The following is a 26,902-nucleotide window of genomic DNA, read 5'->3' on the forward strand; positions in this document are numbered from 1 at the left end:
ATAAACTATATTTTAAAACACAAACTGCACCATAGACTGCATACACCATCTAAGGGTCCAGGATGAAGATCAAGGTTGACAGCTCTGTTCCTCTGGCACAATGGAACTCGCAACAGTACGAGTAAAGCTTGTCTGTGTGAGAAAGAGAGAGCTTCCCAAGGGGGCTGATCCAAGACGTGGGATGGACTCCCCAGGAACTAAGGCCAATCACAAACTGTACCATTTTCTGCTCCGTGGGCAAGACACATTTTTTGACCTTGCCTTCTGTAAGACAAACACATTGCAACAGGTATATTTATAAAAACCAAACCATACCAAAAACCAAGACATTTCATTGTACACACTTCTCCCCCGGGGGAGAGGACAAGAGAACAAGCAGCACGTGACCAATGTTAGTCACATTGCTTAACCTGCTCCTGGCGGGTGCTTGGATGCTCTGGTGATAAGCGCAGTTCATGGACTAGGGATACACATATTGTACAGCACAGAGAGAGAAGCACGCTACATACCACGAGTGGGAGGTTTAATCTACCCTTTATGTTCAGGAGTACGTGGCTCAGGATTCATAACATAGCGAACTACATAATATCCATGTCACTTGGACTAGAGACCATGTGGCTTGCAAACAAATGCCCACACCAGAGCTCTTACCCTCATGAACATAAACAACACTGGCTCACAAAGTAAAGAGAAGAATCTCATTACTTTCCATAGACAGATGCGCTGGGGAAAGGGGGTTGACTCAGGATGGGTACACTCTTTGAAGCCATTGTTATTTGCTGCATTGTCAGGTACGGCAAGCTTCATTCTGGCAAGCCACAGTCCCATGTACACGCAAAATCACAACTCAGCAGATGCTGCTACAGCCACGGGGGAACCATTACATTTAAATGACAACGCTCTGGTGTGCGCATAGGTGCCCGTTGATGCTTTCCTGCTTATCGGGCCCATTGTTCTCTGCCGTTTCATCGTTTTCCAGATGCTTTTCTTAATCTGCGTCTAATTATTCGACAAAACTGACAAACAGAAACAGGTGGGAAAAATTCCTAGGATGCAGACACCAAGGGTGAAATCCTGGTCCCTGGCCATTGACTTCAATGGGGCCAGGATTTCTCCTCACGAGTAACCAAAGAGATCAGCAATTCCTCCTTCAGACAAAAGATGGTCTTGAGGAAGGTATCAATGCTCTGTTTGGACTAATCATGATGTCAAAATTGCTGGTCCATTCTTTGTGGACGTTTCTGAAGGACCCTTCCACTTGAAAGGTTTCACACAGAAGGGGATGCCTTCTGCCTGCTAAAAAATAAGCCTCTTTTCTGTTCCTCTTCCTTCTGATTTTCTTAAAGACCTTTTCTACTGCAGCTACTCTCATCCTTGGTTTTCCTTCCTCCTTTTCTATCCCTTGATTGGTTCTGCCTCTTGGGAAAAACTCAGGCACACAAAGCTGTAGATCCCCTTTAGAAGGGGATTATCTAAAAATAAGATTAAACAAGGCAAGTTTATGAGAGTCCCAGTTTCCTCATCAATACACAGGAAAACATAGCATCATGAGGTCCTGGTCCGTGACTAGGGCTCCTGAGTGCTACAGTAACAATCAATCAATCAATCATCATAAAAAAACATGGCAGCCCCTTTGCCTCCTTTGATCCTAGTCTTATAAACCAATCCCTTTCTGCTCCGCCTTTCCCACTCCCCCCCACCCCGCCTATTATTTCCCCCAAGTGCTTCAGCACTGGGCCTAAATGGCAAAATCCTGAAGGACTCAACCACTTCCCATTAAAAAGGAGGGGGGGGGAGGAAACAGAAGGGGCTATAAAAATGTGCATTCTAAGTATTCATGGGAAAAAAAGCAGCAGGGAATGTTTGACAGCAGCAGATCTTCTAGAGACAAGCCAGCTCCATGTGTTTTGAACCATAAATGTAAATACGCTACACGGATGATGATTATTATTTAATCAAAAACATGTTGTGGATGTATGTTTGTTTTTAAGAAAAGCTGTAGCTCTGTGGAGATTTTTGTGGCTGGTTGATGGTGGCCCAGATTCTGCACAGAAACCTGCAGCATGTTTCCCCAGCACGGCTGGTAATCGGAGTAACACAGCAACTCCACCTGCTGCTGACTGAAACAGGGCCGGCTCCAGCGAAGGAAAAAAAAAAAAAAAAGTAAAAAACCGATTGAGCTGCCGCCGAAGTGCTGCCGATGAGCGAAGAGAAGGAGCGAAGGTCCCGCAGTCGAATTGCCGCGGAAGACCCAGATGTGCCGCCCCAGCAACGGACGGAGCGCCTCCCCTTTCTATTGGCCGCCCCAGGCACCTGCTTCCTTCGCTGGTGCCTGGAGCCGGCCCTGGACTGAAATAGCAATGGATTGCCCAGTGCTGCCCTGCTGGTGGGACAAGGCTTCATTGAAAAGGCAGCTGTTTATCCTAAAACTGCCCTCAGGCAGCAGAATTAGGGATCAACAGTTAATGGATGCCCTATGGCTGCTGCCAGCCTGCTAGGATGGTGTTGCAATGGGCATGTTCTGTCTGACAGGGGAGTTATACCACTGTTCGATGTAACCGTTGCCTTTACATACATATTTGAGAAGAGGGACTGTGCTGCTCTTTGATGAACAGGGAGGAGATATGGGGTAGGACAGACACCTCTCGGCAAATTGCAAATGGGAAGAAAAAATATCCATGCTGCCTAATGATTTTGTATTGTGGCTTTAGTCCAGCAACATGGGCTGCCAGGATCCAGGGATAGAAGCCTACCTACGAACAAATTCCAACGTGTAAATATAGCTTTAGTACCGCATGTTCTGTTCAGCAGTGACCGTCGCATTGGAAGTGCTTCAAATCAGGATTGCTTTGGGGTGGGCACAGAAACATACTCAGCCACCAAACACCAGAGGAAAATAAAAAGTTACCACAAAGTTCGAAGCTTTATTTAAGGAAACGGAGCACTGATTTGGGGGGACATTTACAAGCTTAACAAGAAGATAGTGGTGTATCATAGATGATAACCTTTTGCAAACATTTCAGCTAGAGATTTGAAAGTGCTTTACAAACGTAGGTGTTTACTGCGAAACTTTATTAGCAAAGTGGCAAAGCTGGTCAAAAAGCCAGGGAGAAGGGCTATGAAATTTTGTACATTTAGTCAAAAATACCTCCTCTCCCCCCGCTCTTTACAATTTTGAAATGTCTACGTTTGAAAAATCCTAACCAGCATTTATCATCTCTGTTTTACAGATTGGGTGCCTGAGACACAGAGAAGGTAACATAACTCATCCAAAGTCACACAGCAAATCAGTGCAGAAGCAAATACGAAAGCCAAGTCTCTAGCTTCCCCAGCCCTGTGACTCAAGTCACCAATGAGGGAGGAAGGGGAGGAGAGATGTCCTGAAGCCCAATTTAGCTAGGAAGAGACTGAAATGAAGGACCTCTATGGTGGGTTTTTCAGAAATGCTCCCAGTTCCCCCGCCACGCAGCCAGGTAGTAGGCAGGCAGCAGAGAGAGTCTCAATGCGTGGATGAGACGATGGTGTAGAGAGATGGGCCTATACAGGAGAGAGATGGCTCCACCTAAAACCAAAGTGGAACCAGACTGCTGGCACTAAACACAGAGGGCGTGGGATCGACACACAGACTCTCTTAGGGAGAGTCTGATGATAGAGAAATCTCAGGTTATAGTCAGGAGCAGAGGAATAAACAAAAAAAAAAAAAAATCACAAAAAAAAAAAGGCAGGCTAATAAACAGGGACAAGTTTTTAAAAGTGCTTGTACACAAATGCAAAAAATAATAATAAGATGAAGAACTAGTGCCTTGGTTGTGATAGAGATAGATATATATATATAATATAGATCACAGAAACCTGGTGGAGACCAACCAAAAACAAACAACATCAATCAAAACAAAAATATAAGGAAGGAGGAACAGAACAGGCCAGAGGAGGGAGGCACTATACTATAAAAAAAAAAGTGTAAGATCAAAAAAAGTAAAAAAAATAGGCGCATCCACAGGTTCCATAGTCTCTCTGGAGAAATTTCATGCTCTAGTAAAAAAATATAACATAGGGATCTATTATCCACCACCTGACCAGGACAGTAATAGTGATGATGATGCTAAGGGAAATTAGAGAGAGGGCTAAAAAATTAAGAACAATATAATAGGGGGATTTCAATTATCCCCATATTGACTGGGAACATTTCACTTCAGGACGAAATGCAGAGGGTAGCTATACCAGGATAGCATGACCACCATAATACAATAGCATTCAACATCCCATGGTGAGAAGAAAACAAACAACCAACAACACTGCAACTTTTAAAGGGGGAAACAAAAAAAAAAAAAGGGAAAAAGTTAAGTAAAAGTTAAAAAAAGACAACAAAAGGTAAGTGAAATAAGTGAAAAATTTAAAACCTTTTAAGGCCTATAATAGAGGCCCAACATATACAACCCCAACCAAAAAAAAAAAAAAAAAAAAAAAAAAAAAAAAAAACCAAAAAACACCAAAAAGAAGCAAAAAGAAGCAAAAAGAAAGAGAAAAAAAAAAAAAAAGTAAAAAAAAAGTGGAAAATCAAAAAGAGCAAATACAAAGAAAGGAGCAACAAGAGTGTGCTAAAAGTAAAAGAAGAAAAGAAAAAGTTTGAAGAAAAGCTAGCCAAAAAAACAAAGGTAATAACAAAATTTTTTTTTTAAGTTAAGCAAGCAAGAAGCAGGCTAAAAACAACCAGTGGGGCCTCTTGAAAAATGAAAAAACAAAGGAAAAAAAGAATAAAGATGATAAGAATTATGAGAAACTAAATGGATTCTTTCTTTCACTTTCACTGAGGATGTTAGGGAGAGATTCCCACTGAGCTGCTTTTTGTAGTGACAAAAATGAGGAACTGTCACAGATTGAAGTGTCACAGAGGAGGTTTTTTTTTAAAATGATAAAACTCAACATTAACAAGTCACCAGGGACCAGATGGTATTCACCCAAGAGTTCTGAAGGAACTTGAAAATAGTAAAGAATAAAATTGTCAGACACATAGAAAAACAAAAAACTCTTGAGCAATAGTCAACATGGTTTCTAAAAGGGAAATCGTGTCTTACTAATCTATTAGAGTTCTTTGAAGAGGTCAACAAATATGTGACAAAGGGGATCCGCCTTTGGATGGATTGAGAACTGGTTAAAGGACAGGGAAAGGGTAGGAATTAATGGTAAATTCTCAGAATGGAGCAGTGGGTGGCAAAGTTGCAGAATGACACTAAACTACTCAAGATAGTTAAGAAAAAAGCAGATTGTGAAGAACTTCAAAAAAATCTCACAAAACTAAGTGATTGGGCACAAAATGGCAAAAAAAATTTAATGTGGATAAATGTAAAGTAATGCACATTGGAAAAATAACCCCAACATCTTGAGAGTATCGTGGATAGTTCTCTGAAGAAATAATTAAAGGGGATAGAGAATAAGATGAGAAATATTTATTGCCCTTATATAAATCCATGTATACAATGTTTAAAGGGGAGGGGATAAATTCATGGTGTGGCTAGTCCATAAATGGCTATTAGCCAGGATGGGTAAGTATGGTGTCCATGGAGGAGAGAGATCATTGATCATTGCCTGTGTAGTTCACTCTCTCAGGGCACCTGGCATTGGCCACTGTCGAAGTCACCTGACAGCAGCTATCCCAACCTACATATGGGCTGTGGCAGGATTTGGGCCACCATGTCAGAGGTCCTCAAAGTAGAGGTTATAGAGCCTCACTCAGCAGCAGAATTGGGCTGCTCCGCCATCTACTGGAATTCTTAGCTCTGAATTCCTAGCTTCAAGGTGATCATAAGTTTTAGGAAAAAAGGTCTCAGACCAGCAGAAACTTTGGCATTAGAACCTAGTTGGCACCTCTGTTTATTTGGTCCTTTTCTCCTTCTATCTAATCTTCTTCCACCGTCTCTCCTCTTTTATTCATGGTGCTTTTGTCCCCTTTGTTGCTGCATTTAATATCTATAACAAAACAGAACAATGCTATAGAATGGGCCTTAAATTGGCATAAATGGCCTTGAAATCTAAAACCATGACATCTCTTCAGGCCAGGAGAGAGGATGACACATAGCAGGCTAGGGAGACCTATAAGCTCGATGCTTCAACCACAAGATATTGGGCTTGGTGCAGCATTGACTAGGTGGAATGCTATGTGGCCTGTGTTATGAAGGAGGTCAAACAAGATGATCACATTAAAATCCATGAATCCTTCCCCCTCACTTTTCTTCAGCAAAGAAACACCCTCCCTTTGCACACATTTAAAAAGGGCAGGCCAGATTCACTGTCGCCCTGCACTCAGTGTAGTAATTCACACCAAAGCAAACTGAGTATAAACCATTACCATTCTCACTTAGCAGTGTGTTACACACGCTGTGCACAGGTAGAAACAGCTGCACAAGGTACAAGGCAATGAGAATCTGGCCCAATTACTTTGGTCACATTCTTAACCTAATGCAGCCTTTGCTCTGGTCCCTGTATGCAGTCTTGTCCCTTCCTGTTCCCAGGCACGCTCACTAAGGTTCTGACTGTTGAGGTCAGGAAAAAGAGGCAAGAAAACCATTTACAACCAGCCAGGTGTTTCCCAGAACATCTTTGAAAGAAGGGACCATGTTTGGAGATACCCCCATTTTTCATTTCTCTTAAGCATTTTTCATGGTTATTATTTCTGACAGTTTGTTAACCATAATATGCTGCTCTTCTGTTCTCCCAAATGCTTCACACTCGAGGAGGCGGGCTTCTCTCTTTCAGCCCTGAAAAGAGAGTGTCACAATTTTCTCAGCGCAACACCCAGAGTCAGAAAGAAAAATAGTGCATCAAATGCTGCCCAGGAAATCGCCATCTTTGGAGACAGACGGGCTGCCTCCCTTTCCTTATGTAATATGTGGCTTTTGTTTTGTCACAGCTTTCCTACTTTCCAAAAAGCAGGATGCTGGGACAAAGTCATGCACGGCCCTGGGAATTTCCCTGATTCCAGCCACTGGAGTCCCGTGCAAATCCCTAGTATAGCCAAAGAAAGCCATGATCTGCCCTGCAGGGTAAATTGCACAGGGCAGATTGTAGTTGTGCCTGTCTGTCCTACAGCTCTGCGCTGGTATGACTAGGCCAGGGTTGGACACCAATTCCTGAAATCAGTGTAAATTCCCAGTGAAGACGAGGCCTCAGAAACTAAAAATCACAGTAGGTTGAATTGCACTAAATTCTGAGAGTAGTGCCCAGCTCAGGTAGCTACGCCAGGCATTGGGCAGCGGCGTAAGTAGCAGGGGGAAGTAATCCTAATCTCCAGGCCCCAGATCAGTTCCACAGAAGTTATTGCAACCCAATGCCTGGATTAGTCTCTGTAGCTCCTTGCATGCTTCTCCCTGCCCTTATCTGCACATGCTCTAACGGTTAGAGTCTAACCTCATCTGCTCCATGTACTGGCTGAGAGTCACCGTGAAGCAGTACTCTGCCAACTTTTGACTGGCTTTCCCCGTGGTAGCACATGGCCATGGAGGCTGTGGCAGGCTTTGGGCCACCCTGCACGCGATACTGCTACAAAAGAAATTGGAAATCCCCATCTTGGAAATCCTATGTCGCCATTTGGCCTCTGTGATATTAATATAGTGCTCCTAATTCAGTTACCTATGGACAAGTGTCCTTAACAATAAAAAATACACATTATAATTGGTATTAACTGCCACCCCGATGGCAGGCTCAGCAGAGAATCCGAAGACTGAATGGCCCTGGAGAGTGAACTGATCTTTTTCCTTCACAGAGGGTTCCCTTGTAGGTCAGATTAGAGGCATACTGATGGGATACAGCCTCCTGCTGTCAATGCTTTACTGCTATTGTGGACATCCATAGAGGAATTCAGCATGCAAGGCTGTTGGTCTGACACCTTTGACAAGCATTGAAGTAGGGTGACCAGACAGCAAGTGTGAAAAATCGGGACGGGGATGGGGGGTAATAGGAGCCTATATAAGAAAAAGACCCAAAAATCGGGACTGTTCCAATAAAATCAGGACATCTGGTCACCCTACATTGAAGATATATACATACCTCCCACGTCCCAGAAAAAAACCGTAAAAGTGCTATGTGGCCATGGTGTTATTCATCATTCTAGAGGGGTCCTGACACAGACAAGGTGTAGCAGTCTCTTAACAGCTGTTCCTTGCCTTCCAAGGGAAGATGGATCAATTGTAACCCCTTCAAAGGAACATTCAAAGCCTACCCGTACCCCCTGCCTGTGTGCTCAAGTGGGATCCTGCAGCAGCCAGATGTTCCCCATGCTTGGTTACGGAGAACAGAAATCAATTATTCAGTCAACAACTCTATTCATTCAAAAATATTTTGTTCAGTATCTTATCATCCCTCCAGGCTCAATGCCCATGTGAACTTTGCTCAGTGAGTAGCAATCAGCCTTGCAAAGAGAAAGAGAAAATGTAGCGTGGGAGTGGTTCTTTTACCTTTCATGATGATGCATATTACACTGCATTGTAAAGTTCCTCTGACCCCCATGAAGCCTCACTCCCCTCATTTGCCAGACCAGTAGGAGAATCAATATCCAGTAGGGAGTCCTCAAAACATATATGATTTCATAGTTTCCATTAAAACAAAATAACCCCAATGTACTAACTCACCCAGGAGCTCTGATTTAAAGTGATATTTAATATATCCTCTGTCGTTACTGATTTAAGGCAATACCTGAAAGCCAGAGAGACAACCAACCAACCTGTCCAGATTTGTTACAACAGTACAATTTATTTCTTTGGTGCCTAATAACCACAGCTTTCTAGGTGCCCTAGAGAAACACTAAGTTAAAAATACCATTTAAAATAATACATAAAATACAGAAAGGTCTGAGCCACAAATAAGGTGACCAGATGTCCCGATTTTAGAGACACCGTCCCGATTTTTGGGTCTTTTTCTTATATAGGCTCCTATTACCCCGACCCCCTGTCCCGATTTTTCACACTTGCTGTCTGGTCACCCTAGCCACAAAGTTCAGACCCAGATCCACACTTCCCTAAACCTTGTGGGCATTTGGATCCAGGGGTGGGTCTGGGATCAGTCTCTAAACCAAATCAGGATGCTGTTCCCAAACCTTTTATGTAAAAATAAAAAAAATAAATAAAAAGATTGGGACTGAAAGAAAAACCTGAAAAGTGACTTTTCTTAATTATGTGACCACCTCCCTCCCCTAAAATGATCACTAAGAAATCTATGGAAACAGCATATGATCGTTTTCCAAACAGCATTGCAGTAAATTCATATAACATACAATAAGCCGACAAAGCACTAGGAACCATACAAGAGATTCCAATAACATGCCTTGAAGCCTATGCAATCCCAGCCTTGATCCCATAGAAGCCATTGACAAAGATGCCATTCACTTCAATCAGACCAGAATTTGGCACTACAGAAACTAGAGGACCAAAGGATCATGTGGAAGATCCTGATAAAGACCGTGACTTAATCATGATTTTGCAAAATATTAAAGCAATTAAAAAAAAAAAGAACCAAATTCTATTTTAAATTTCTCATCCACATCCACAGTCCAGAAAGGTAAAAATCAGTGAGCCAAACTCAGCCTTCTCTGTGATATACGAGACTAGTATTCAGACTCAAATTCAAGGTTTTGTTCTGTTATCAAGTGATTGGCTCCAGCTACTACAGGGGCTTCTTTCCAAGCCCATGCTATCTCCAACAGCTATGATCCTGAAAAACAACAGAACTGCTAACCACCTGGATGAGACCTGTGAAGCTTACAGGCAACTGGTCCATGACTCTGGAATGCACTTCTTCAAGAAACTAGAATAACTGTAAGCTTCAGCACCAGAGCAAAGCACACTCCTCCTTCATAGCTTTCCTGCAGTAAAAACAAACAAACAAAAGCAAAGAAACAAAACATACACCTAATGAAAAGGGAGAGACAAGGAGAACCTTGTATTACTTTACAATTGTTAAGGTGCTCAAATATGATGTCAATTAACATTATTGTTTGTTTGTTTGTATTGTGGTGGTTTCTCCTAGGAGCCCCAAACCTGGACCAGGACCCAATTGTGCTAGGTGCTGCACAAACACAGACAGAAAAAAAGGACCTGCTCTAACAAACATCTAGATAGAGGAGAGATTTTTTTTTTTTGGTGAAATGCTCTGTTTTTCCTCCAAATTCTGGAGAACATTTTTTATAACATATAACCTTTTCGTCTGTCATAACAACAGGAACATTTTTATGAGCCACAGCTGCAGAAGAATCTATTTCTATTTTGCCATAATTACTCTTTGTCCACCAGTAAAGTCATTAACAATAGTTTTTTTGTTTTTAACCAGGTGTATTTGTAGCCCTGTGGTGTCCCTTCAAATGACTACGTTTTATAGCAAGGATGTTATTAATATTAATGAAGATTGCTTTCCAATCTCCTCCACTAACCAGACATCTCCAAAACATTAGAGGTGAAATTCTGGTCCCACTGAAGGCAATGGCATTGATCTCTATGGGGCCACGATTTCACCCTAGAAGAAAACCCCCAGAATGGGTACCACACCACATCTGCAACATTTGTCTGAGTTAATGATGTTTTGACTTTAATATCTCATAAGGGGAAAAGTAACTTCTGCTGATGATTATGAAGACCCACCCAGCATAGCAGTGGCCACGTGGCATGGAGCCCAGGGAGTCTATGTACTCACCACATGATGACACTTTCCCCACACAAACAAACAAGAAACGTTCAAACAACAGACGATGCAGTACAGCCCCCCCCTCCCCCGTTTCACCATCTTATACATTTAAGACAATTAATTATGTAAATACTGGGCAAAGGCATAGCTAAAAAGGACTGTGGAGATTTCCACTAGCATTCTTCATCTGCTGCCAAGCCTACCCATCATCTGGCATTAGTCTCATCCGTCGGCACAAGAGAAGAAAGTGGCAGGCACTGCAGCACTGGGAGATTTCTCTCCCTGACTGACAGCTGGTGCTGTCAGGATTCATTACTGCTGGGGGGGCGTGCACCTTCTGGCAAACCCAGCACAAACTGAGGAATTGCACTATCGTTGTCCACCTGTCAGCTCTCATCCAAGGACAGCAGAGACTTGACTCCTTTTTCTTTGTTCTCTTCTCTCAGAATGCTTAGATCTTCTCTTCTCAGTGGGGGATGATCCAGCCATTCTCCCTCCCACCACAGCTAGCTGGGAGTCTGAACACGCGCACAAATACTTTTTGTACCTCACTTAAGATGACACTGATCCCTGCACAAAGAACAGGTACAAGGCCTCTGTAAAATGTAACACCCACTCAAGCTCTATTTTGAGGCATTTCAGTGGTACAAATGGCGTTGTCTTGGCTCTCAGCAGGGGGGTAAATGTCATCCTAAAGGAGCAGAGGGATATTTACTCTCTGATCCAGCAAAACATAATAACATTCAGTGTGAGCATAGACCCACTGGAGCCAATTTCACCAAGTTAATCTGAACCAGTATAGGTGCAATTTAAACTGATTCTAGAGTGTCTACATTAGAGATATGCAATGGTGTAACAACCTTTTACAATGATACAGTCACATTACAACAAGTTTTCTAATATAGACCAGGCTGCAGCCTTATTACAAAGTGCTCAGCTACACTGGGGAGACGTTTTCAGTATCCTTGCAGAACCTTGGATTGTTAACCTGGCACAGATCCTTCTTGATTTGACAGTCACATCACGAAAGCTTATGCTAAATTAAATTTGTTAGTCTCTAAGGTGCCACAAGTACTCCTGTTCTTTTTGCAAATCCAGACTTGTGGGATTGTCAATGACAGTCCAACCAAAAGGAATTCTTAAACAATTATTTAAATTTAATAAAATGTCAGTTAAACTCAAAATTGCCTCCGAGGCAATGATTATTCAATCATTTTCCTTTCACACACACACACAGAGACCACAACTGTTCACTTAGCGATTGAAAGCAACTTCTGATTTAGCTTAAAATTCAGTTGTAGTTGTAACTTAGCTTTTATGTTTCATTACCGAAAGGTAAAAAACTCTTTTGCTTATAACAAATAACTAGAGCTGGTCCAAAATTTGAGACGTTTTCATAAAAAGATTTGTTAAATCTTTGTCCCTTTTTTCATAGAAAACATCCACATTTGAAAAATGTTGATGAACTCTATAGCTGGTGGGAAATTGGACATATTTTGGCGAAATTTTTCACAACAAATTTGTTCCTTTTTGTTTAAAAACTTTTGAAATCATAATATTTCCTACCAGCTCTATGAACGGATTAATTTGGGCTTCTGTTTCTCATCTGAGAAACAACCAATTTCATAGAACATAAATCATTTGTTATTTCAAAAAATCTCCACTTTCTGTAAGCACACTTGTCTTCCCCCGCCACCACAACTGCACCTAACTCCTGTTTCACTATTTGCAGTTCTGTGGTCAATGCAAAGCCCATTTAATCCTTGGCCTATCTGATGAGATTGCCAACAGAGAGGTTTTTGTAACATGAATGCTTGTCAAGTGGGAGCTGGACTGGAATGGCTACTTTATTTCATAACACTAAAGATCTCTTAGATAGTAACAATTTTTACTTAGTACAGATCTGAACTGAGTTCAGACATGCATGCTTAAAGCAAATGGTTGAGTATCCAGTAACTAATCCCTCAACCTATCCACTCCTACCTACAAGTGGACTTTGGTTTTCTTCCTGCATGATACCACTAAGATTTCAGACTCCGACAGCATCTGCTAGCTGAAGTCACTGTATAACCTCCTCCTCTCCCATCCCATTGAGCTCTGAATTGTTGAGCCAACCAAAGCAGGCCCAGTTTGGAAAAAATAATCAGCATAGGAGCACCTCCCACATGCCTTATATTTTATAAACACGCGTCCCATTGAGAGGGCAATCTACACTAAAATTTGTTTGATCTTTGTCATCCAAGCCATGGGCCCCTGAGTTTGATAGTATCCTCACAATACTTTAAGTCATGCTATTATAAGTTTGACTCTAAGTGCAGAAGCTCACGGAGGTGACTCATATTGTTAGATCTCATAAATCCCCACTGAAGTACCCAAGTGCAGGGGCCTTGGTATTTCCTTTCCCACCCCTGCTCTTCGCCCCCACCACATGCTGCTTCTCTTGTTGAAACTCCATCAGCACAAGTGGTTATACTCACTCAACTAGTCCTATTAGTCACAGCTGTGTAAAATTAGCCATGAAAGTTCTCCTGTGTCTGTCGTAGCCTTTCCACTGGAGAGCAATGACAGATATGAGCCTATCACTTTTTGATGCACTCTTCCAAAAACAAAACCACTTAGACCTCTTTGCGAAACGGAAGAGGCCTATGTTTGAAAAACGAGAGAAACCTATAATCAATCATTCTATATGACTATTCCTGTAGCCAGAGCTTTTCAGGATTCATAGAAGGAGAATAACAGTATTTTTCCTTGAGCCTTTTATCACCATTTGATCTAAAAAAAAATAATTCTATGAATACTAATGAAAATTATAGCATGAAACAAAAAACATGGTCAAGAGTCAGTCATTCTGATACCTCTCTCTGACACTAGGCACATAAAATGCCTTCAGAGCATCTGTAATTTGTAATGTAACTGAAACCTCGGGGAGCAAAATTTAGCATGAGTATCAGGAAATGTTTACTGCCAATTAAATCTACTAAACCCTCCCAATGGAAAAGGTGAAAGTCCAATGGCAAAGGAAAGCAAATAGATCTGTGTCCTTTATTCACCTCTGGGAGATGTGTAAAGATTAGGACTAGTTGAAAGTTTTTCAGTTAAACTGTTTTTCAAAACTGAAAATTGGGTTTTAAATAGAAAAAAAATTGTCACAAAAATATGTATTTTGCCAAAAACTGGAAATATTTACTTTTCACCCCACGCCCACCCCCCAAAATGCAGTTTTCAATATTTTGTCAAAACATCAAACATTTCTGTTAATTTTTTTTAATTTCCCCCCTCATTTTCATCCAAACTTTCAGCAGGAAAAAAAGCTGATTTTCTGACCAGCTTTTCCAACCAGCTTTCTGGCCAGAAAAGGGGGTTAGGCTTTTTTATGCTTGGTTTTTTACTTGAGAAATATCAGGAATGTCATGTCAGATCCTCCCAGGTGTTGTGGAAGAATTTCTTGGGGGTCTCAGATGTCATTTAGAACTCTCTCACACCTTAATTGAACACAGGGAGATGTTGTATCTTTAACAAATATCTCCTTTCTTCCAAGTCTTTATTAGATATTGGAATAAAATATGTTTTTGCTAAAACCAAAGTTTTAAACAATGTAGTTTTTCTTCCAACTGCTCAACTTTGAGCCTCTTGTGAGGTCATCCTTCCACTAGTTCTTCAGTTGTGCATCAATTATGTACCTGGATAGACAAGACCTGAATATATAAGTAAGAAAAAAGAGCAGAGGAAAAAAATTGTTTGGAAAATCTTTCAGGCTTTCATATCTCATAAAGAAACAAGAAGGTTCCACACCCATTTATCATCACCTTTAAGAGTGGCTCCTACACTTTTGTTTGGTGCCATCTACTGGAGGAGAGACCCAGACTGTACTTCCCATCTAACTGTTTCACAGGGAATTGGTGACAGCATGTTTTGGGGACACAATTCCAATACAGGTGTGGGTCCCATATACACAACAAGACAGAGTTCTGTTTGCCATAACCTGGCCCTCCAGTATGGTTGATTTTACAGCAGAGAGGGTCCTAAATGTGGTTTAGCCAGACACTACCAACTTGTATTTGAACAGGGGTTAAAAACCATTGCTCGTGTCTAGGCTCTTATCTATTCTTGAACATTTAACCCAGTCCACACTGCTGGCCAAATTGAGTTAGAATAGTATTTATTGCAACTAACTTAAACTCTATTCTAATAAGATTCTTAAACTCAATAACAATGGCTATCTAAAATGGCCATATACACCACGTAAGCAACTGCTAACCACTGCAATATGAAACACAAAGCAATGCAGACCGACCTGTACCAGGAAAAGTCATTAAACAAAGAGAGGAACCAACTATCTCAAATTTTCAGACACTGTTCCATAGGCTCTGTATATCTGATGTATCATAAAGAAATTCTTTCGTAGGAGATACAAATAGATCTCTGCAAATCCTAATCACAGCACTAAAACTGGCATCAGCAAGTTTTTAGTATTCATCTGCAATGGGCCACAGAACTTCCAAGAGCTGCAAGTTTAAAGTATTAATAATTATTAGACTGGGACAGGCAAATGGAGTGTTTGATCTCATTGCGAGTGCAAGATTTTGAAGCTTAAAACAAATAATTTCCTTTGATAATCACTGGTAATCTCAGGCTACTTTTATGACTCATCTTAGCAATGCCTTTGAATAAAGGATACAGTTATAGTTCAAGCCAGTCACTATTTTCCAAAACAAAAAAAAGTGTTTCAAAAACTAAAGCTATACAGGGACAACAATATGGTTACCTCACTTACAAAACCCCAGCCCTTTAAAGCAAGGAAATGAATCACTGAGGACAGAATAAAGCTCACACTGCCAACGTAATAACCAAATACATTATTCTTCACAGACATAGTATAAAAATGCATAGTTTATCGTAACACCACAACATTAACACTATGACCCCTGGATTGTTGGTTTTCCTTGAGACTATTTTTTAATCAACTTGATTTCCTTTAAAGGATACTTTCAAATGGGTAATATTGCCAGTTTCTCTCTCCTGGCAATAGATATTTTTTGATAAAGTGCTTATTGCTGTCTCTTAAGAATAAAGTATGGATGGTTTAATAGGAAAAGTGTATAAACATCAATTTACACTAAAATTATGCGACTCCCTGGCCTTTCACTGGAGGGTGATTAATAAAGGAGGTGTCATCAATATGTACATATATAATTATTATGTTCCTTTTTCAAAAAGGTGTTTTGTTCTGCTTGCATGGTGATTGTCCAAAATAAACACGATCCTTCCATCAGCAGAGTTCAGATAGTTGTGTTTTGATAAAACCAGTCTGTATGAAAAGCACTGGAGCCTAAGAGATCAGATAGGTGTCAACCACCTGCGTGATCAGGGTTCTGTTCCTGGCTTTGCACCAATTTCCTCTTTAACCAGAGCAAGTCACAAACTCTCTTGGCCTGATTTTTAGTTGCCCTGCACAATATGCAATCACATGTAAACCACAGTGAAGGGGCTGTAAAACACTACCAGATCAGAACAGTGGCACTTGGCATTGGCATAAATGACTACACATTGTGCAGAGCATTAGAGAACTGGGCCCTCTGTTCTCCAGTTAGCCCAGCCTGGAAAATGCCCTGCTAGCATTCTCCTAAGGAGCATTTTGATGGGAAAAGCAGAAGGAGGAATCATTTTACTAGATCTTGGAATTTTCTTGAAAGTTACACTTGGCCAGCTCAGAGGTTGAGAACAAAAACATTCTTCCACTCCATGTTGCATGTAGGGACGTTGTGTTGTTTATCCTCCATAGCTTCATCAAGAGATTTTCGAGGAAATATCTTCCACAACCATCTGGCCATGACTCCTTGAATAACATGACCTCCATCAGAGTGAACCCAGCCTGCTGCAAGTGAAACCCATATAAGTCTGCAAACAACCTCCCAAATCTTAGTGAATCAGTGCCAGATTTGTTACTTTTCACTTTAAGAGGGAACTTTTGTCACCAACCCATAGACTGAGCTTCCCTTTGTGAATGGCAGTAAACATCAAGATGCTTGCTGTATGTATTTTAAAATTTTAATTAGAGTCAGACTCAATGATGTAAGTCACATCCAGATTTTGCACCTCCAAAAGTAGAGAGTTGTTTGGATTCAGAGTTTCCCCAATTATCATTATTCTCAGTGTTTGAATAATGTCAAAAATGCTTGTACATTTTTAATTTTATTAGTAATTTTTACAGAGTCTCTTTTGGTTTAGAGGAGTAGGAAGGATGCAAACACAGAAGGCAGTCCTTAGGTAGGCATGATGGATAAATAGCTCTGTTGAGAACATAATGAGCTCCAGTGCTTTTGCTCAGCAGAGCCAGCAAAGAAAGATCTATTTGTTTTTCAGATGTAATAAACACACTGAAACAAAAACTCATTACCACCTTCCAAAGAAGTTGCTGCAGACACAGCCAGTTTGTGATCTTCATACAGAGCTTCTCATTTGTATTAATTACCTGCCTATTAGGTTGTTTTAGCCAGTAGCTCCTGTCGGAAAAGACACAGCTTTATGTGATAATTCCATGGAGAAACCTACTGATTGCTAATTAAATTGGAACAAATCATTACATTTGCACAAAAGGATTTCAGATGGCTTTTTAGGCATGGAGTCTAACTTTGCTCACCCAGATCATCCTGCAGCTTCTCCTCACTCCCCCATCATCTGTGGATAAAGTGAAAGGTGGTGTTGTTTATTTCACCCAAAAGCAACTTGGCAGGATTAATAAAATAAAATAAAAAAATAATAAAAAAACAAACCTTGGAGTTCATTACATCTATTGCAGTCATATGCTTCTTTCTCACTTCCCAACAGGGGCGGCTCTAGACATTTCGCTGCCCCAAGCACAGCAGCATGCCGCGGGGGGGCGCTCTGCTGGTTGCCGGTCCCGCGGCTCCGGTGGACCTCCCGCAGGCGTGCCTACGGATGCTCCACTGAAGCCGTGGGACCAGCGGACCCTCCACAGGCACACCTGCGGGAGGTCCACCGGAGCCACGGACCCTCCGCAGGCATGCCACCGAAGGCAGCCTGCCTGCCGCCCTCCCGGCGACCGGCAGAGCGCCCCCCACGGCATGCCGCCCCAAGCACATGCTTGGCGTGCTGGGGCCTGGAGCTGCCCCTGCTTCCCAACACCAGAGAAGATGATTGAGCCCTGACAATGACTGACTGCTTCATTTTGGGCAACTCTCCTGTACTTCAGTTTGGCCATCTGTAAAATGGGTCTATACAAACCTACTTCAGAATGTTGTTTTAATGCTCAGTTAATAATGCTTGCTGAACATGCGTAGATCCTCATATGAAAAATGCTGTAGAAGCAGTATTATCGTCATCCCTGCAATTTAGGTATCTTTCATAGCCCTTGAGATTAATTACTAGGCATGATGACTGTTGTTGTTTTTCTTTACCTCAATTGGGATTCTTTTCATTTGGCAGCTGAGAGAGGAAAGACAGTCTTGTGATTAAAGAACTAGACTGGGACTCAGGAGACCTGGGTTCATTTCCTAACTCTACCACCGACTTCTTGTGTGACCTTGAGCAAGTCACTGAATGTTGCTGAGCCTCTGATCCCATTTATATAATGGGGAAGATGATAATATTTCCCTCTTTCCTTTTGTTTATTTAGACTGAAAGCTCTTCTGGGGAGAAACTGAGCACTACCAAATGCTCTCTGACATCAAGATTTTGAACAAAGATTCCTACAGAAAAGCCATTAAGTGTGTGTCTACACTAGAAGATAACACTGTGTTAGAGCATGTACTGACTTGCATGATGTTACATATGACATAGTACTAAGCACAGAGAAGGATGAGTATGTTTTACATCAGGCCACTTGGTCATGGTTAATTTTAGGGCCAATTCTATGGTTAACCCTGACCAGCTAGCTTGATGTTAAGCACAGCGATCCTCATTTGCACATAATGTTTAACATTATGTCTGTTCTACCACAATGTGTATTTCCTGTGTGGACATGTCATAATTATGAAATACAAGCCTGTACACTCCAGCTGTACCCTGTGATACAGCAGTGTGAATCTTGGGGAGCTAAACACAGAAACAGATGATGGGATTCTTTTTGTGTTGTCTACTAGAAAACAAATTCAGAAACCTATTTATTTGATGGTTTACATTATATACACATTGCCGTAAAATCTGGGGACATCAGAGATTAAACGCAACCTGACATTAAATCAAGCTGTCCACAATAGACAACATAAACAGCCCACCCTACCAATTAGTGAGCCCACTAACGGCAGTCCATAGTCATGCAAATTCTTGATGGAAAACAGTGCTCTGAAGGTCAATATATCCTAAACTCGGAGGCCAAGCAGGATGGAATCCTCATTTGATAATGCCCCCTGCCTCCAGTGCTCAAAAATGTATCTCTCGGGCTTATCAGCCAAAACACTTCAAACATTGTATGCTGCCAAAGGAGAGAGGCACTCTCTCAGGGTATGTCTACACTACCCGCTGGATCGGTGGGCAGTGATCGATCCAGCGGGGGTCGATTTATCGCATCTAGTTTAGATACGATAAATCGATCCCCAAGCGCTCTCCCGTCAACTTCTGTACTCCACCGCCGTGAGAGGTGCAGGCAGAGTCGATGGGGAGCAGCAGCAGTTGACTCACCGCAGTGAAGACACCACTGTAAGTCAATCTAAGTATGTCAACTACAGCTACGTTATTCACGTAGCTGAAGTTGCATAACTTAGATCGATCCCCGCACCCCACGGTGTAGACCAGACCTAAGTTAACAAGATCCCAAACCAAATTGGGGCCTACACTTTGAATTGAACTGGAAATAGATGGGACAGTGTAATGTTCACAAAACACAGATGTAACGTCCTCAGGGCAGCTCATGCTAAGGAGAGCTGCCCCATTCTACACGACATGAAACTTAACAGTGATCTTCAACACCAGCTGACAGTAAAGCACACTACAGTACTTCAATATAGGCCACAATAATTCTTTCATTGCCTCTTGCTGCCTGTGTCTATAACCAGACCCAAGTTTCTTTAGTATTTCCTCCCATTATCTTATAGATCAATTAATAACCCTCTTGTCCCTATCTGTCATATTCTTCCTTGAAAACAATATTAAAAACACAGCCTCTTAGTATGAATTTCTGGGCAATGGACTAATGTTATCAGTCAAATCCAGCCTTACATCTGTATGAATAAACTAAAATACACGAGAAGAAACAGCCTTATAAATTAGGAGGTGGAATGGGGAAGATTCTGAATTAGATCAGTCAGCTGAAACTCTGCTCACATCTTGCTCTTGCAAGCAAACTCGCTTCAACTGGAATTCACTTCAGAGCCTATCTCCTCAGTAATACATCCCCCCAGCAAGTGCATGCAAGCCCTGAAGATTAATGAGAAACCACACATTGACGTTCGACCCTGCCACTCAGTCCAAGGTGGATCAACGTGTGCTGGCTCATAAATTTTACTGGGGAATATTCCAAGTTGAAAGAGAATAAGTCAAACAATGGTAAATTGGCATCAGTGTCAGGCAGAGTTCAGGTAAGCATCAATTACAGTTTAACTTACAGGTGGTTTGCAAAATGCACGAACAGCAGAATGGTTAGCAGTGTCTACTGTCACACAACATTCTCTGAATTACCTTGAACAGAAGCCCTGCAAAAGTACCTCACATTTCAATTATCCTCTCTCAGAAATAACATTACAGCCCTCCCTCTGACTAATGGAGCTGTTTGCTATAGTCAATCAGGCTTCATAAATATGTTCATAAAATCCCATGTATTTAAAATAAAAATGCCCCATCATTTATAAGTAATATTAGAACTGAAATGCAGCTTTTCCATCTTCCAAAAGATAGAGCTGAAAAGAGAAAATAGGATCAATGGAACTGGTTATCACAAAGCACTCTCTTTCTGAGAACATCAGTAGCTATATGATGACTGCACTGTCCTGCAAATCTTCTCTCCCATAACGTGCTTATTAAAAAGGATGTCCAGGTACAAACTAATCTGAGCACACAAAGTATGAAATCCAAGTTGAAGGCTACAGACTAATCATCACTCAACACAATAAACTAACAGAGGAGGTGCTTCGAGAAGCAGTGATTCCACCCTTCTAACCAAAGGACTATTTCAGTGCTGAAAGGTCATTTTCATAAGTATCGAGGCCTGGTGATGGCATGTCGTTGTATGTTGATTCACCCTGGTTGGTTCAGTGACTTACGTGGACATGACCAAGAAGGGAGAGAGAAGGCACTCCAGTCTCTGCACAAGTCAAGCATATCCTACTGGATCCTACTGGCAGATTACTGTCTACTGGCGCTCACTTTAGAATCCAATGTATTTGCCTCCTGTTCTCACTTATTATGAGAGGTAGTGTAGTCTGGTGGATAAGGCACTGGACTGGGACTCAGGAGTAGACCTGAGCAAAACTTTTCAGAGGAATAATTTATTCTCCCAAAAATGGAGTTTGGGGTTGACTAGAACGATCTGAGAGTTTGATGGGACAGTTCTGGCTGGTGAAAAGCTTCCCTCCTCTTTGTAATCTTTAGCCTAGCAGTTAAGGCACTTGCATGGGATGGGGAATATCCAAGTTTGAATCCCCGCTGAGGACCCAGGATCTTGAGCTCACTTTGTAGAAATACATACCGGTAAATATTAATTGGGCCAAAGAGCAAAAGAGAGAGAACAATTATGCGGCCTGGTAATTAAAGCACTCACTTGGGAGGTAGAAAATGGAGGCTCAAATCTTCTCTCTGCCTAATTCAGTGGAGAGATTTGAATCCATGTCTTCTACCTCCCAGGCTATAATCACCAGGCTAGAGAGTCATTCACTCTTTGGCCCAATTAATATGTATGTGTTTCTACAAAGTGCAACAGTTTCAACAGGAGAGACTGAGAGTGACTCACCTACAGCCTGGGGAGTCGGACACTAAACTGGGAAAGGAGCAGGGCCGGCTCCAGCTTTTTTGCCGCCCCAAGCGGCGAGAAAAAAAAAAAAAGCCCGATTGAGCTCCCGCCCAAGTGCCGCCGAAGAAGAAGAGACGGAGTGAAGGACCCACCGCTGAATTGCCACCAAAGATGAATGCGGAGCGCTTCATCAGCTGCCAAAGTGCTACCGAAGACCCGGACGTGCCACCCCACTACCGGACGTGCCGCCCCTTTCTATTGGCCGCCCCAGGCACCTGCTTCCTTCGCTGGTGCCTGGAGCCGGCCCTGGAAAGGAGAGATCTGAATTCAAGTGCTCGCTCCAGCGTGGAGATTCACACCTGTCTCCCCCACCTCCAAGGCAAGTGCCCCAAGCACTAGGCTAAAATCTATAAGGAGGGGGAAATGAACATCCCCCGCAACCTCCCAACCAGGCTTTTCCAAATTCCAAACATTTTCAGACCCAAACTGAATATTTTTCCTGATTTGGGAGTTTGCTAGCCAAACAAACAACCAAAAAATCAATTATTCATCTCATCAGGAGACCTAATTCTAGATTCTAATGCTCTACTACCAGGCTTTCTGGGTGTCCTTGGACAAGTTACTTCACCTTTCCGTGCCTCAGTTTCCCCCCCATAACATATACACATAAGTTAGAGTATATTACCAATAACACTCGCCTCCCTTTACAAACTGATAATAATAATTGGGCAGTGAGTTTCAAGTCAGTAGCAATATGTCCTTCATTTTAACAGCTTATAGGGTAGATTTTCCAATGCAGCTTGTTACCTAGATCCTGCTGAAAGTCAGTAAGAGTTTGCAGCCTAATGCCATTTGAGCCTTTGGAAATCTCCCTCTACATAATCTAAGGGCTTCTCTATTTAGGGAAATTGTTCTGAATAGCTATTGTGGAATAAGGTATTTTACAATAGCTATTCTGCAATAGCTATTCCGGTCAATTTCCCTGTGTAGCCAAGCTCTGAAGGGACACTCCTTTAACCTGTAACTCACTCTTTGTTGTAATCTTGCTCTCAGTTCATTAATTGCAAAGGAATTTACTAAATTTGAGTGTACCTGCATTTCTCTTTATTAGCTAGTGCTACTAATTACGTCCAGGGCTGTATTTTAAGGAGGGAAGAGGGCACGGTGAAGAGAGGGATGAGGCAATATGTTCCAGCTCTGAAAAATACAAGTGCTATGAGGGAATTATTATTCAGGAAATGTAGTCCAAGCCCTAGTGCCTAATCCAAAGCATGGAGGTCAATGGAAAGACTCCCATTGACTTCAATGGGCTTTGGATCAGATCCTTTTCTCTTGCTTTCCTACAGAACAACTGGCATTACTTGTGTAGGACTGTTTCAGAGGCAGGACTAGGGCTGTCAGGAATCCAGCTCATGTCAGCTCTGCTTCCAGTAAATAAAACGAGAACATAGACATACAAAAATGCCATCTTCCCAGGTACAATTTGGCAAATGCTACATGCTTTATAGCGTCCTGGCAGTACCATCACACAAATGAACTGGCCAGCAACTAAGTATACTAACCAAATCCAGCTGAAATAGCGCCAGCCATTTAAGATACATCTGTGCAGAATGTAAACATAACATACAAAATGTGGCATTTTCTCTGCAGACGAAGATCTCCAGGCCAGCCTAATTTGTTCTAAATCATTTACCACTGAAGTTTATAAAATAATCAAAACCAAAAAGTGCCCCATGAAACTTAATGCAAATGCTGCTTCTCTCTTTGTAAAAGCTCCAGGCTGATATTTTGACTCTATATGGAAAGTCTGCTTTATACATTGAGATCTCTTTTCTATATCTGTTTACATGACGGTCACCAATCTGATGGCTGCATACACTACAGTATTTACACAGCTAAATGGTTATGCATGTTCAAAAACACTTGGCTCTGTGTACATAGTCACGATAATTGTGCCCACAAAAACACACAAACACTGAACTTCTACTTTGGGGTAGAGGGGAGAAATTGCCCCTTGAAACTCTTCACCGATTTGGGTCTGAAAAGATGGAGAGGAGCATAAGACTGCCTTAGAAACTGAACACTACCAAGGGAAAACTTGGGAAGGAATTAATGACTTCCATTGTGTCTAGAATACAGGGACTCAAGATTTCAATTCTCAGGCAGTTAATGGTCAGCAGCAGATGAGCCATTGAGAGTCTGTGGTGGAGTAATGAGAAAATGTGTGTTTGCCTCTGTCATAAATAGATAGTTAAGGGTTAATGTCTCTTTTACCTGTAAAGGGTTAAGAAGCTCAGTAAACGTGGCTGACACCTGACCAGAGGACCAATAAGGGGACAAGATACTTTCAAATCTTGGTGGAGGGAAGTCTTTGTTTGTGTTCTTTGTTTGGGGGTTGTTCGCTCTCGGGACATGAGAGGGACCAGACGTCCATCCAGGCTCTCCAAATCTTTCTAAATCAGTCTCATGTTTCAAATTTGTAAGTACCTAGTCAGGAAGGCATGTTAGTGTTCTGTTTGTTTTCTCAACCTGTAAATGTTTCTTTTGCTGGAAGGATTTTTTACCTCTGTTTGCTGTAACTTTGAACCTGAGGCTAGGGGGGATTTCTCTGGCTATATAAATTTAAGTGCCCTGTAATACATTTTTCCATCCTGATTGTACAAAGATAAATTTTACTTTTTCTTTCTTTAATTAAAAGCTTTCTTTTTAAGAACCTGATTAATTTTCTTTGTTTTAAGATCCAAGGAGTTGGGTCTGGACTCACCAGGAGTTGGTGGGGGGAAAAGAAGGGGGGATGGTTAATTCCTCTTTGTTTTAAAATCCAAGGAGTTTGAATCTGTGTAAAGCCTCTCAAGGCAACCCAGGGAGGGGAAAGTCTGGGGGAAAAGGAGGGGGGATGGTTAATTTCTCCTTGTGTTAAGATCCAAGGAGTTTGGGTCTTGGGTTCCCCAGGGAAGGTTTGGGGGGAATGAAAAGTGTACCAAAACACTATATTTTTGGTTGGTGGCAGCGCTACCAGGTCTAAGCTGGAAATTAAGCTTAAAAGGCTCCATGCAGGTCCCCACATTTGTACTGTAAAGTTCAGAGTGGGGAGGAAACCTTGACAGCCTCCAAGAACATCCCTGATGTAATCTGAAAAGACTAAACAGAACCACTTATAAAGACCAAGAGACGGCAGAGTTTTTGGTGGCAATTCCCTTGCTAATTGGCAAGCCGAGTCTCCCTGCCCCCGGCAACTTTGTTTTAACAATATCTACAAGAAATTGCAAATGCATATATCTCACTTTAGCAGATTTGGAGGAATTCAAAAAAAGTTCTGATGAGTAAGATAAATCCAATTGCATGTGTGAAAAGGTTAATGAAAGGCTCAGTGTGCCAACCAACTGCGGCTTAATATGTTGCTGGGAATGTCTTGATTTTGCATTTTCATTAAAAGAATAATTGTGTGTGCATCAGGACTCATTTGCAGTTTAGTGGCACAGAGTCAGAATTCATTACTTAAGGCAGTAACGACAGCTGTGCAGTTTCACCTCGAGTTCCCAGGGATCTGACTGAGGTTCCAGTTTGAGACACAGAGCCCGTTTAATACGGTTTGTAAGGGAAATAGCGTTGGGCAGGTCGATCTAGTAACTGCTCACAAGTGATCTGGGTTAAGTGCCCTTGGCGGGGGCATTCCCCATGAATAAAAGAGAATTAACATTATTCAACAGAAATAGAAAGATGCTGTTTTCAGCTTTCCCTATCAAGGCTCCTGATAGACTGAACCCCCATCCACACTGGAATTTTACCCATTAGATATACATTTCCAAACACAGGTCTAGAAAGAGTTTCTGCTGACGTGTATTAAGTATAGTCGCGTGGTCACTGGGAAGCAGACAAAGCCATTTTAAAACAGCACTGGGACTTTAAAAAAAAAAAACTAGGTCCCACACTGATTAAGTAAACTGTATTCAACCTGTATTAGCAGAAAGAATGGTTATATCAGTGTATGAAAACCATGTTCTAACATAGGAAACATTCCACTGTGGACAGGTCCTGAAGAATGGAGGGGGAAAATAAGCTATTCCCCCCACCCACAGAGAAGAATGAGGACCAGGGGGAGGAGAGAGAGAGAGAGAGAGAAAGGAGAATATTAGAAACATCAGGAAATCAAGTCCAGGAAGTGCCAGGTCAAACTAGGGTTGCCAACCCTCCAGAATTGTCCAGGAGTCTCCAGGAATGAAAGATTAATTTGTAATTAAAGATTAAGTCATGTGATAAAACCTCCAGGAATACATCCAACCAAAATTGGCAATGCTAGGTCAAGCTGAAAAAATTAATGATAAGTATGAAGATCTCTCTAGAAGTAATAATCTTCTGCCCCAAAACAGTATTGCTGGAAAGGCCCCAGGAATGGTATTTGTGACCATTATTCAGTTATACCATACATGTAAAAACCAGGCTCTTCTAGCTGTAAATGTATACATGAGGAAGTAGTATGTCTTTCCATTTGTTGAGCTTATCCTGTGGTCCTTACTCAGGCAAAACTCCCACTGTGGCATACTGCCATCTTGTGGACCCGGCCAGTATACTACAGGAGGTCACCTAGGAGGAGGCATAGAGAGGCAGAGTTTAGGAGTTCGCCGAGTAAGATACAGAATCCTGTTTGTGGGTTTTGTTTATGTGACTGTTAAATTTTAACACCATTTCATGGAAACCTGAGACTCTCTCCTTTCACATTGCAGGATTTCATCCTTTTGCATCTAATATGCTGAAAAGTCAAGAAGTAAATGAAGGTACCTCACCAAAAGTTAGAGATGAGCCTGAACTAAATCCCTAGATCTGAATACCCACAAACTCTGGGAATATGTAGATCCTGATCTTTGTCTACAAAAAAGGCCTGCAAAACCAGTTACTGCATATACTGGGCCAAGTACAATCATTTAATGCTCCACCAGATTCTTGTGTTTGGGACGAAACCACTAGGGATTTTGCCTGCATTCTGCAGATTTGTAATTATTGGGAGCTTTGTTTGTTTAACATTTTACTTGCTACTCAGCTGATCAAGTTAATATAAAAATTCAATAATCTTTTGTGAAATTCAAGTGATATCTTAAACTAATATTTAATATTAGGGTCAAGTGCATTAGGAAAGACAATTATCCCACCAAAAATTCCACTGATTTCCCAGATTCTTCCTGTTCTTACATGCTGGTTTTTCTTGCCCTCTAGGATCAAACTGTATTTGTTTCTATAAGATTTGCAGGCATGATTTAAAAACACATGAAAAACATTTTTAATTAGAATTTTGTTCTTTGTTATGATGTACAGAGAAGATCTGAAAGGTTGTTT

The 26,902-nt window shown here is 41.6% G+C and overlaps 1 protein-coding gene across 15 annotated transcripts in view; it reads right to left on the reverse strand.

Moving 5' to 3' along the window:
* LOC120405988 (ras-GEF domain-containing family member 1B-A) overlaps nt 1-26,902 on the reverse strand; it is a 297,170-nt gene that overhangs the window by 29,462 nt on the left and 240,806 nt on the right. For 2 of the 15 annotated variants that reach the window (XR_005599029.1, XR_005599030.1), the window contains exons 4-6: nt 17,309-17,346; nt 9,730-9,853; nt 5,639-5,967 (exon numbers count right to left, since the gene is read on the reverse strand). The exons of 10 other annotated variants lie outside the window; for them this stretch is intronic. Coding sequence is in view for 3 of the 5 variants with exons in the window: in XM_039540084.1 (XP_039396018.1) it covers nt 9,788-9,853 (66 nt within the window). In the remaining 2 variants the exon portion in view is untranslated. Of the gene's footprint in view, nt 1-5,638; nt 5,968-9,729; nt 9,854-14,347; nt 14,364-17,308; nt 17,347-26,902 lie in introns of those variants that run through there. 3 more of the 15 variants (XM_039540084.1, XM_039540081.1, XM_039540086.1) reach the window with 3 other exon arrangements.

Source organism: Mauremys reevesii, linkage group 5 (genome assembly GCF_016161935.1).
Source record: "Mauremys reevesii isolate NIE-2019 linkage group 5, ASM1616193v1, whole genome shotgun sequence".
NCBI classification, from domain to species: Eukaryota; Metazoa; Chordata; order Testudines; family Geoemydidae; genus Mauremys; species Mauremys reevesii.